This window comes from Geotrypetes seraphini, chromosome 11 (genome assembly GCF_902459505.1).
Source record: "Geotrypetes seraphini chromosome 11, aGeoSer1.1, whole genome shotgun sequence".
Classification (NCBI taxonomy): Eukaryota; Metazoa; Chordata; class Amphibia; order Gymnophiona; family Dermophiidae; genus Geotrypetes; species Geotrypetes seraphini.
Genome location: NC_047094.1, coordinates 130,632,687 through 130,645,945, shown reverse-complemented (window position 1 = coordinate 130,645,945; position 13,259 = coordinate 130,632,687). Strand labels below are relative to the sequence as shown.

Below are 13,259 nucleotides of genomic sequence, written 5' to 3'. Positions count from 1 at the left end.
CTCACATGAGGCCATATTCTATAAGTAGGCATGCAACATTTTGGAATGACCTTCACACGCCTATGGCCATGCCCCCTCTTGAGTTAGGCACCATGCCTTATAGAATAGCGTGCAGCCAGATGCATGCACAAATTTTAATGAGTGCTAATTAACTTCAATAATTAGTTGTTAGCACCCAATTATTGCTTGTGACTCAATTAATTTGCATATGCATCTTGCACATGCACAAATATCTAGAATCTATGACTATGTGTGTAAATAAGATAATGGCATTACACACACAGAGCAAGTTTCGGCCTGATTCTATAAACGGTGCCTTAGGTGCTACTAGGCAATGTAATTGAGGCAGCCTAACTAAAATCCATACCTAACCTAAATTAAATGGCATTGAAGGCGCTATTGAGATTAATTGAATAATTAATTTAAAACAAAATTAAAAGTTAGGCATGGAATTCCACACAGCGCCTAGTGACGCCTAAGTGGAGGCGCCTTCCGATGCCTATTAACCCCTACCTGAAAAGTAGGCAGGGTTAGAGGTGGACAATAGGCGTAGTTGAGTTAGGCTTCACTAGAAGTCCGAGATAGGTGCCAGTAAATTAGGCCAGTGAAAACCTGGCCTAACATAGCGGCAGCCACGTTTAGGAGGCCTAGCGATGCTTAAGCCCGCTTAGGCACCGCTAGGCATGATTCTATTAATGGTGCCTAAAAACTGATTGACAACCGCGATGAGCGGAGCCTACATTGTAGGCGTCACTTATGCCATTTATAGAGTCAGGTTGTTTTTGTATGCCTACGTGATTTGTTATCCTAAAGTAACAGCGAAATGGAGACCAACCAGTGGATGAAGAAAAAGAGGAAGACTGATATTCACCTTGAGACACCCACTCAAGAGGGATCTTTGCAATGGAGGCCATCGCAACCAGTTGAGACAGATGGAAAAAGCTTGTTATCAGGTGAGCGATGATTCACAAAAGGAGTTAAGAAGAAGATGAAGAAACTCCGAAAAGCATTTTTGCTTCTTTATGTTTTTTTGCATTGGGGGGTATATTGTTTCTTTTTATTATCTCATTTTGAGTATGAAAATAAATCACAGAAGGGTTGAGTGAGCCTCCCGTTAGAACTTCCCAATAGCTTCAACGCTGCAAGTTGAAGAGGCAATACCTTGCAGATGGATATTTTTAAGGCTTCCCAGCTATCTTGCATCTTCAGCGCCTGCAAATGGCATATCAAAGCGACCTCTCAGATCAAAGCGAACGATTGTTTTCCACAAACGCTTATGCTTTTCACCTGCAATGAATCAAACCGCAGAATAAACCAAGCGTAGCAATATCTTGGATCAGTTTCATTAGCAAAAGCTTTTAGGAAACCACACCAGAGAGATATACATAAAGTAAGATGATAGCCGATAGCACTGTAAAAATCATTGTACATTGTTTATCCTGGGGTGCATTAGCTACTGATTGTTTTGACTAGGAATAAAACTAGTTTGCCTTATAGGTCTAATGGCTGATTAAGTTACTTCAACAAAAACATCTTTGTGGCACAAGCACTTAAGCTGTTATTCAACGGATGGACAGTTAAGTGGTGCTGACCTGAAATTCTGTATTTCCCATGGGATCATGGAAGTATGCCATTGTTGAGGAGAGGGACTGACATCTGGCATGCCATCAAACCTAAAGTTTTGGCAAGAAAATCTCCATGAAAGGATTTTTGTTTTGTGAGTGGTCTATAGAAAGATAGAAGATGCAAGTCTCCTCAAGCTAGGCTTTAATGATTACTACCTGTATATGGAAGCAAAAGGAGTGGGACTGTAGTTTTTGGGATAACCAAAGACAGTTTATTAAAAACAATTTGTAAAAACAACAAAAAAAAATACTGCTTTCAATGCATATTCATTGGGGAAATCCTGAAAACCTGACTGGATTCTGGCCCTCGAGGACCGGAGTTGCCCACCCCTGGTTTAAAATCACACTTAATGCCACCTATGTGGGCTTGGGCATCGCTAAGTGTCCTAACATTAGGCGCGCCCAATTTATGCCAGGGTTTTCTTTGCCTAAATACCTGTGCCCAAAGTTAGACACCTCGTGACGGCTAATTCACAAGGAGGTGCTTAACTCGACAAAAAAAAACCCCGCCCACAATCTGCCCCTAACCACACCCACTTTGAACTAGGCACCTACTTTTTTAAAAGAGCCATGGTTTTTGAGTTAGGCACCTAACGTTCAGGTAAGTCCAATTAAAGTAAACGAGGTGATACGTGTGAATTATCAGTGTTGATTAAGCTTATTGATTAATTAAGTTAAACGCTTACATCAGAACGAATAGAAAAAGAAGTTTTTAGACCAATGAAAGAGAATTTGACCCTAAGTTGTGATAGACAAGATAATCAATCCTTTAATACAGCTCTCTGAGGTCTTTTCCCCCCCCCCCATAATATCACAGATTATTTATATACTGATTGTACAGATTAATATTGATCTTCAGCACATTGATCATTGATTGATTAAATGTTTTTGTTTTTTTTGCTTTGAACTCTTCGTTTGTCCAGTTGGGTATGATCGATTCTGTCCTATTTAACACTATTTTTTCTTTAAACTAATTGTTATAGATTGCAAACAGTGGCAGAGCGAGAGTGAGAGGTTCCCGGGGTGGTGGCTCCCCTCCCCTCATCTCCTCTCCCCCCCCCCCGCTCCTTCCCCAATCCTCCCTGTCACACGCAGACCCTTCCCTTCCCTCTAATCGTTCACCGTTGAAAGCAATGAGAACTTCAACGTGCTCCTCGAGACCAAGTTGTCTCTCCCTCTGATGTCACGTCCTATGCGCGGCACCCAGAAGTGACGTCGGCGGGAGAGACAGCACGGTTACGAGGAGCACGTCGAAGTTGTTACTCACGGCGGTGAACAACTGGAGGTATGGGGGAAGGGAACGGGGGGCACATGCGGTGAGGGGAGGAGTAGGAAGAAGCAGGGAGCGGAGAGAAGGAAGGGTACTGACGCCCCCCAACAACACGGTGCCCAGGGCGGACTGCCCCCTCCCTCCACCTCCCCTTACTATGCCACTAATTGTAAACAATTTTGCTCTACAATTGTAGCTAAAGGTGGTATAGTAAGTCCTCAATAAATAAGTCTGATTTTAGACAGAGTTGAAGCATTCCATTTCAATCTGATATCATTCTAAGCAGTGGAGAGTATACTGAGAGTTCAAGATGGCCTCTCATGTTAACACCAGCCCTGACTGGAAGGAAACTCTGAAATGAGGGGGCACAGGATGAAGGTGAAAGAGAGAAACTCAGGACCCATTTGAGGAAATATTCTCTTTGGAAAGGGTGCTGGACGCATGGAATGATCCCTCAAGCAGAAGTGCGCCTGAATTCAAGAAAGCGTTGAAAAAAAGATTCTAATTGGTGCGTCCGGATGACCTGGATAGGTTGCCATTTTCTCTGTATATAGTTTACAGTCAGTCAGTCGACACTTTAGAATCAGTTGAACATTCTCTCGACTTCACATGGCAAACCTTATGGTCTGAAATAGAGCAACGCAACAAGAAAAGGCATGGGGATGTCTTTTCTAAACTAAAACCAAAAGGAGCTCGACTCGGTCAACAGTAATGCAATGCATAATACATAAACTTGACAAGGAAAAGTGGACTGGAGTAGTTAGTTTCCAAAATGTTTAGCAAACAAGACGGTTTTCAGAGCTTTCCGGAATAAAGCAAAAAGGACCTAAACTTTGTGATGTAAGCGGTAAAGCATTCCAGAATTCGGTTAATTTAAACGCAAAAGAATGACTAAATCTCCTGAAGGTTCTGTTTTTAATAATAATAATAATAATAATAATAATAACTTTATTCTTGTATACCGCATTATCGTGGAAGTTCTATGTGGTTAACAGAAGAAGAGACTGTACAATTACAGCGAAGTTACAATTTCGTTAATGTTACATTAACATTTTAGACAATGCATTTTTCAATCAAGTTAAATTTACATTTTAGACGATACATTTACGGAGAAGTTAATTTTTGCAGGTAGGTAATATATTCGGAGTAGTTATGTTTGCTATGAGTTACATACAGCAGTGTTACAAATAGAAGTGTTACATACGGCGGTAAAGAGTCTGGGGGAGAGTCGAGGTCAGAGGAGGAGGAGGGAGGAGAGCGGAGAGCGGAACATTCAGAGGAATTTGTCAAAAAGGTAGGTTTTAGTTAACTTCCTGAAAGTTTGATGGGGGGGGGGGGGGGGGAATTGGAGATGAGAGTGGAGAGGCATTTGTTCCATTTGCCCGCTTGGAATGCTAGGGATCGGTCGAGGAATTTTTTGTAGAGGCAGCCCTTCGGGGAGAGAGGGAAATGTAAGTTTTAATTTTTGAGAGCTTCTGGCAAGATGAGACCTAAAGGAATCAAAGTGGTGAAAATGCCAAATAGGATCTTAAATGCAATACAAATGCACTTGAATTGAATTCTGAGATACACTGGGAGCCAATGTAATTCCTTGAGCAGAGGGGTTGCGTGATCGAATGTACTTTGGCCGAAAATAAGCTTAGCTGCAGTACTCAACCAGTCTTTATTCGAAATAAATCTATATTAGAAATAAACCAGTCCCAACAAGGATCCCTGTTTGGTCATATTAATAGACGCCTTCTTCAGGGGACACTTTGTTGTCAACGTGGAAACCCCCCCCCCCCCCCGTCAACGGGAGACCCGTTCGCAGGCAGTCTCAACTGTGTTGAACGCCAGAGTCCAGAGTTTGGACGCGGCGGCTTGTCTTCTGATAAGCTGAGTAGCGGTATGCAGAGTACAATTACCTTAGTAGGTAAGTTATGATATTGAAATGTTTTTTTAGCAGTGACAACTTTTTAGCGGTTCGCTAACTATGTTGTGTTTTGGATTTCAGCTTTCCCCATGTCGCCTTGACAAAGAACTCGAAACGCGTTGGCGTTCAGGGGATTGGTAACAAGGCTGAAAGCTAAGTATTTATTAAATCAGCTCCAGCAGTTACAATGTTTGTAGAAAAATAGAAAAAGATTATAATATAAAAAGTAATAAAAAGAAATAAACTAGAAAAAGCATTACGGTAATACGGAGGAGGAGGAACCGCGGGGTATATGAGGAATATTTTCCCTTCAAACTGTATCAGTTTGTAGGGTTGTCTGATGCCCTTTGCGAACCTCTAAATAAACTCATTACTCTGGGTTTATTACTCTGGTGACTCTGTGACATTCTGTTGCAAGATTCTTCCAACGCAGTGAAAGACATCCCCCGTGCCTTTTCTTGTTGCGTTGTCTGCATTGCAAGGCGATGGGCTCTTCTGTATGTCTGCCTGAAATATAGCAACAGACCTTTAGTAGTCACTGGCTTTTTCAGCCAGCCCCATGGTCAATGTGGTCAGATAGAATGTCACATGTTGGCAAGCTAACACCTTAATTAACAGATGTGCTTAAGTGATACCTGATGCTGTCTTAATTAACCATATCATTCAGTTTTATCACCTATAATTTTACTCGTGAAGAAATCAAAAACCACAAATGTGTTTTCATACATTACCATGCAATATCCTGGATTGTAGGAGTCGCTAAAGGTTCCACTTGCACCATCAGCTTCCAGGTCCTGTATATAAGGAGAACGCATCTCTTTGCTTCTGCAAAACAGGAAGTTGGGCATAGCAAGGTCCAGGCCAATTAATGACTACAAAATAAATCTCTCAGCAGCAGAACTGTTTGAGGTAAGGATCCATGTTTAAGAAAGCTTCACAAGAGAAAAGAGGAAGAGGCAGCATTAGGGATATTCTCAGCTGGATTCAGTCAGATTGAACAATTAGCTTGCCCCTGAACCTTTTAACATGGAAATGACTGAATGCATCGCTTTAGCCAATCCTTGAGTCTCTGCAATCAATGTGATTGGAAGATTTAAATCTCTGCTACACATTTCAAATGATCACATCTAGTTCAGATTTTTTTTTTCCCTTCCGTTTAAATTGTAGTTCTTTATTGGATTTCAGCTTTTCTAGAGTGGCCCAATGGGTAGAACAATGGGCTGAGAGCCAGGGTTCAAATCCCGCTGCTACTTCTTGTGACCTTGACCAAGTCACTTAACCCTCCTTTGCTTCAGTTATAAACTTACCCCCCCCCTCTCCTTTTACAAAACCGTGCTAGCCTTTTTAGCTCTGGTTATGGCGGTAACAGCAACGACGCTCATAGAATTCCTGTGAGCCGTTACCACCACGACCAGCGCTAAAAACCATGCTACGGTTTTGTAAAAGGGGGGATTAGATGGTAAGTTCTCTGAGGACAGGAAAATACTTGCTTGAGCTACAACAGAAAAAAGTGGAGTCTAGACCCAAAATCTCTTCTGTTTAGTTGCCTCGTATCATTTTTTTTTTTGTACTGGATAGACTTTGGTAAATAAATTATGTTTCCAGCCAAATATCACAAATTTGGAGTGGAGAAGTATGTTTCATGTTGATAGAAATTTGATGCAAACGCTTATAATATTAATTTCAAAGTGAATTACGTATATTAAAAGTCAGGGGTAACAAAAGCCACATAGTTATACGTACTAGGACAAAGTCTGAGGACAGACATACAGAAACGAAAGGAAAAAGGATAGAATTACAATATGTAAGAGAAAAGCGACATTGAATAGGTTGGGGAAGAAAGAAGAGAGCAGAACGTTTAAAATAAATAAGTGAAAAGGAGATCTGAAATAATTTTCTCAATGAAAAGGATTTTAATTTTCAAAAGCGTCTTTGTAAAAAAAGGTTTTCAATGAACTTTAAACCTGTCTAGTGCAGATTCTTCTCTAATATATCCAGGGAGTGAGTTCCATAACTGTAGTGCGACAACTGAAAAATAAAATCTCCGATCGTCTCGTACCAATAATCTTTTGGGAAGGTACAGAAAAGAGATTTTCATCAGACGACCGCAGGGATCTGGAAAGAGTGTGTAGTATCAATAGTCTAGCGAGGAAGGTTGGAAGATTAGACTGGCGGATCCTGAATGATAATAGTGCAATTTTGTACGAGATGCGATGGGGTATTGGCGACCAGGGAGCATTTTTTTTTTAGAAGCGGTGTTACGTGATCATATTTTTTTTGAGTTTGTTATGATTTTTTTATTGCGGTACTTTGAATTAATTGTAGTCTCCTTAATTGTTTTTGAGTGATGTCCTTTAAATAATGAATTACAGTAATCGAGTTTTGAAATAATGATCCAACACCTTTGCTAATGACCTGATCATGCGCAATTTATAGAAGCGGTTTTTTTTACTATTTGGCTTATGTGAACTTGGTATGTTAGTTTGTGGTCTAGTATTACCCTGAGGATTTTGATGCTTGAGACCTACACCTCCCGCTCTTTGACACCCTGTCCCTCTTTATCTTCCTAGCTCCTTTCCTATAACCCTTCATTGTAGCTCCTTTTCAACCTAACCCTGTAAACCGTGCCGAGCTCTACAGTTGTGGAGATGGTGCGGTATAAAAACCTAAGGTTTAGTTTAGTTAGTTTGTAGGGGAATATTGCCAATCAGAATTGATGCAGGTAAAGTAAGTCCTTCTTTCCAGGGGAAAAGAATAGTCTAGTGCAGTGGTTCTCAATTCTGTCCTAGGGGACCCCCAGTCAGTCGGGTTTTCAAGATATCTATAATGAATATGCATGAGAGAGATCTGCATGTAAAAGAAGTGACAGTTATGCAAATCTCTCTCATGCATATTCATTAGGGATATCTTGAAAACCCGACTGGCTGGGGGGGGGGGTCCCCTAGGACAGGGTTGAGAACCAGTGGTCTAGTGGTTAGTGTAGCAGCCTAAGAACCTGGGGAAGTGGGTTGGACTCTCTTGCAGATCCTCGTGACTCTGGCAAGTCACTTAACCCTTCATTCCCCAGGTACAAAATAAGTGCCTGGATATAGGTAAACCACTTTGATTGCAACCAATGAAAGGCAGTATATCAAGACCCATCCCCTTTACAGATTCATGCCTAGAAAGATTTCCTAGATATTGGCCCAGTGTCACATACGTTATATCAGGGGTCTTAAAGTCCCTCATTGAGGGCCGCAATCCAGTCGGGTTTTCAGGATTTCCCCAAAGAATATGCATGAGATCTATGTGCATGCACTGCTTTCAATGCATATTCATTGGGGAAATCCTGAAAACCCGACTGGATTGCGGCCCTCAAGGAGGGAATTTGAGACCCCTGCGTTATATGGAGTCTGAGATGCCGTATTTTAAAGTTTGTCTAAAGTATAGAGCAGAAGCCTCTAACTCACTTGATCTTTTCCTCCCTCTGATGTGTCATCCATAGTAGGAATGTGCTGCTGGAAAATTTTTGTTTCTTGTTATCTTCTGTAAACAAAGAAAGGAAGAAACCTTACCTCAATAATTGTCAACCAAACATAGAAAAGGCAAGCGAGAAGCCATAAAACAACCAAATAGAACATTTATTAGTATAAAAAGTCCCAGGATGTTTACTTGGCTGGACAACAAAGCATGCATTTCATAAAATTAAAAGATAATTTTATGAACACAGCTAGACTTAGGCATTTGGAAAGCACCTATGTGAAGCCTACTACACTTCTCCCTCCGTATTCATTGTGATAGGGGATTAACAGAACCGCAAATAACTTTTTCATATGTTATTCGCTGTTTTCTACTAAAAACCATCGTGAATATGGTGAAACTGCGAATAGCACGGTGGGAGACCTGGCCTGTTCCGGAAGGAGAGGCAAAACACGGCGAAAAAAGTGCCGGGAATCAGCGATTTTTTTCTGTAAATGCTTGGAATCAGCGATTTCTCTATGCAAGCTGAGGTAATTTGGGGGGAGGAGCCAACAAGCTAAAAACCGTGAATAACTTTTTCATATGTTATTTGCTATTTTCTATTAAAAACCATCGCGAATATGGTGAAACCACGAATAACACGGTGGGAGACCTGGCCTGTTCCGGAAGGAGAGGCAAAACATGGTGAAGAAAGTGCCGGGAATCGGCGATTTTCTTTGTAAATGCTTGGAATCGGCGTTTCTCTATGCAAGCTGACGTAATTTGGGGGGAGGAGCCAGCAAGCTAAAAAAAACCGTGAATAATCGAAACCGTGAATGCTGAAACCGCGAATGCGGAGGGAGAAGTGTACACTCTATTAACTAAACTAGACACCTACTTTTCCTCATTGAACGCTAGAATAAGGCGACTTGCACACAGTTACTTTATAAAGAGCTGTTGTAATATTGGCACCACGCTAGCGGCTTTATCGCACGCGCCTTTTTAGCGGGCGCTAAGCCCCGCGCTAGCCGAACGACTACCGCCTGCTCAAGAGGAGGCGGTAGCAGCTAGCGCGGCCGGCAAATTAGCACACGCTATTACACGGGTGAAACCGCTAACGCGGCTTCGTAAAAGGAGCTCTAAATTTCAAAAGGTTCCACATAGATAAGATTTTATCATCTACCGGGTTAAAAAAAAAAAAAAAGGACATACCCCTATAGATTTTTGCTGTGTTTTTTTTTGTACCTGCTTTGAATTTCAATGAGAAATTTTATGTGCTTATTGAGTTCTCATACATTTTACTCTTAAACAATTAATTATCTTACAGTTATGTTAGTTACTGGCATGGTTGCATTACTACCTAGTGGTTTTTGCACGTTAAAAATGCTTGCGCTAAAACACAGTAAAATAAGCCATTCAAATGATATACTTATCGATGTGTCCGAATTTTGTAGTCACTGTGAATGATGAACGTGTCCACCCCCAACTGTAACACGGGTCTCCAGTTGTCTTGGGAAGTTCTTAAAAGCCTTGTTTATTGGCTTAGAGGGGATATGATAGAAACTTACAAGATTATGACGGGTAGAGAGAAGGTAGAGAGGGACAGATTCTTCAGACTGGCGGGGGGCAACAAAAACTAGAGGGCACTCAGAAAAATTGAAGGGAAACAGATTCAGAACAAATGCTAGGACGTTCTTCACTCAGAGGGTGGTGGACACCTGGAATTCGCTTCCAGAAGAGGTGGTAGAGCAGAGTACGATTTTGAGTTTCAAAATGGGATTGGACGAGTTCCTGAAGGAAAAGGGGAATGAAGAGTACAAAATGCTTTGGAGCATTAGATCACTTACAGGTCATTGACCTGGGGCCGCCGCGGGAGCGGACTGCTGGGCATGATGGACCTGTGGTCTGTCTCGGCAGAGGCGATGCTTATGTTCTTAGATCATCTGCTGACACCTACCTCCTTGTCCAATCCATCATCCTCTCCAGATTGGACTATTGCAAATCTATCTACTTAAGCCTAACTAAGAAAAACCTCCACAGACTCCAACTGATTCAGAATGCCGCGGCCAAGCTCATCTTCGCTAAAAGTAAATTTGACCATGTCTCCCCGCTCCTGGCCAAGCTCCACTGGCTTCCGATAATCGCTAGGGTCCACTATAAATGCGCCTGTTTAACTTTCAAAATCCTATATGGTATCCTCCCTCCCTTTATCTCTCTTTCTTGGAATTCCTCAAACCCTAATACCACCAGATCCTCCCACAAATTAAAACTATCCTTCCCCTCGCTAAAAGGCATTTCCCACACAGGAAAGCTAGGGACCTCCCTCCAAAATCGCAAAGCTCTGGAACAACCTTGCCTCCCCTCTTCGGAACTTGAGCTCTCTCCAAGTTTTCCGCAAATATCTGAAAACCTGGCTTTTCTCAAAAAATGTAAGTCTCCCTCCAACTTAGGAATCAAGGAAACTCTTATATCTTGGCATCCCAAGTCCTCTAAATTTTCTTCACACTTCTACCTCTAACCCTCTGTTGTAGTTCCTTCCTATTTCTCCTACTGTAAACCGCGTCGAGCTCTACGAACGTGGAGATGATGCGGTATACAAACCTAAGGATTAGATTAGATTAGATTAAACTATTTGCCATTATGCTATGCTTACCTGGGTCTGTGTCCTGATATCTGCCATGAACTCATAAGGGCTTTGGAGGAAAACAAATTGAAATGCAATGTAATTATCTGTAAATTCCAGAAGGGAAAGCTATGGGGAAATAGTGAGCTTTAAAATAAGATTTGGTTCTAATCTCAAGTATAGGGGAGGCTGTTCCATAGAATTGTCACGGCAAAACTGAAGCCGGAATGGCCTATGGATTCCCAGTGAAACTGGCAATATGAAGGAACAGCTAATAGACGCTGATGCATGGAATATTGATGCACCCACCTTCAAATGATGTGTCCTCACATTTAAGTACCTTTTAAAGAATAATGCTTAAGAAAGTGTAAGAGAGGGTTAAAGTATAAAACACACAAAAAACAAAAAAACAACTCAAGGACCATCCAGATTCGGGAATAGACATTTTATTCTTGGGCCTGACACAGTCCGTGTTTCGGCGTAAAAATGCCTGCCTCAGGGGTCCTTGAACATTGAAGAACCAATGTGAATTGTCAATAATAATGAGGAACTTGAGATGTCCAAAGTGCTTGTAAACGTAAAATGAAGTTCAGCCAAACAGACTTTAAGTCAACCCACATAGACAGAACTCACATGCTCTCTTCTTTCCCCAGGGCTCCGATTCAACCCACTGTTAGGGAAGCCTCTCCAGCGGGACCTGAAAACCCAACTGGCTAGGGGTCCCCCAGGACAGAGTTGAAAACCACTGGGCTAGTGGTTATACTGTATACTGTATGTTAAAACTAGCATGATAGCTACTATGCCCCTAAATGATGATGTCTACGTACCAAAGTTACCCCTTCCTGTTTTGTTTAGGATAAAATTATGTGAAAGCCGTGTTAATAATAATAATAATAATAACTTTATTTTTCTATACCGCCATAGTCAAACTGACTTCTAGGCGGTTCACATAGAAAGAAGGCTGGACAATCAGCGAATTACAAAATGCAAGAAGAAGGAAGTTAGTCTACTTTTAAAGTTAATACATAAAAATAAATAGAACAGCAAAAAAATACTTGCTTAATACATTATTTGATTCGCTTTTGAAGGCAATATCTTCTGTTCTGTTTAGCGAGCTGATTGATTGATCAATCAATTAGGTTTTATATCCCATCCTCCCAGGAGAGCTCAGAAAGGGTTACAGGTGCAATGCTCGGCTCGGCATGCTGTGTCATGCCGAGCATTGGACGCCAAAACACAGGATGGCAACTTAGTATGGCAAATATAGTATTACAAACTTGGCTAGTATAGCATGGCACACATAGTCTTAGATATACAAGCATCGCATGGCAGACGTGGAGGGGCATTTTCAAAGCACACGTCTTAAGTCCGATTTGGTTGTAAGGCGCTAGACATCCAAAGTTGGCAGTAAGAAAATGCCTATTTTCGAAAGGCAAACCACCATACATCTAGACTGATTCCCTTGCCGCGATCAGTTCAGCAGCCATGTCTGTTTGAAATGTAGGCCAACATTTTTGCTCGTCTACATTTCAGGGACACCTAGGGCCGCCTAAGCTCGCCTAAGGCAACTTCCAGATGAGGCCATGCCCACGCCTAGCCTTAGGCGAGCGTAGGTGGCTCTATACGCCTCTTTAGGCTCGCAGAAGCACCTACAATGCCTCAGGATGTTTTTTTTAAAAAAAAACAAAAAACGTGCACCCCGATTGGATGATAGATTGCGGTAGGTCACCTAAAATCGGGACGTCATTTATAGAATTTGCCCCTTACTGCCGTGAGTGTAGTAGCTGAATGACACTTCCATGTCTTTTCTCCATCCGTTCCTCATCCCCAACAGAGAAAATAAATTAAGTAACATAAAGTAACAGGCCAATTATTCCCTATTGCGGTCACACAGCAGCTTGTTTGCACCTGTTAAGACTTGAAACGGTTCAGAGGAAGGTGACGAAAATGGTAGGTTGTTTACACCGGAAGACATACAAGAAGCCACTGGAAGACCTGAATATTTATAATCTAGAGGAGAGGAGGAATAGGGGGGTGATATGATCCAGACATTTAAGTACTTGAAAGGTATTAATACAAGGGAAAATGATAAAACCGGGGGACATAGATTGAGGTTGCAGGGTACTTAGGAGTACTGTTAGGAAATTCTCTCCCGGGGGAAGTGGTGGAGAGGAAAACGGTGATGGAATTCAAAAAAGGGTGGATGAACACAGAGGATCTCTAATTACAGTATGAATAGTATAAATTGAAAAACAAGGGCCATTATTAGGCAGACTTAAGAACATAAGAGCCAAAGGTCCATCAAGCCCAGTATCCTGGCAGAAACCCAAAGAGTAGCAACATTCCAGAGCTGAGATTGTGATGTCATAATGCCTCATTTCATCAGTGCCT

General features: G+C 41.7%; 1 protein-coding gene across 7 annotated transcripts in view; it reads left to right on the top strand.

The window, feature by feature from the left end:
• LOC117345637 (BPI fold-containing family B member 4-like) overlaps nt 1-13,259 on the top strand; it is a 67,913-nt gene that overhangs the window by 12,988 nt on the left and 41,666 nt on the right. For 2 of the 7 annotated variants that reach the window (XM_033914562.1, XM_033914560.1), the window contains exon 1: nt 5,245-5,716. The exons of 3 other annotated variants lie outside the window; for them this stretch is intronic. Coding sequence is in view for 1 of the 4 variants with exons in the window: in XM_033914558.1 (XP_033770449.1) it covers nt 824-953 (130 nt within the window). In the remaining 3 variants the exon portion in view is untranslated. Of the gene's footprint in view, nt 1-813; nt 954-5,244; nt 5,717-13,259 lie in introns of those variants that run through there. 2 more of the 7 variants (XM_033914558.1, XM_033914563.1) reach the window with 2 other exon arrangements.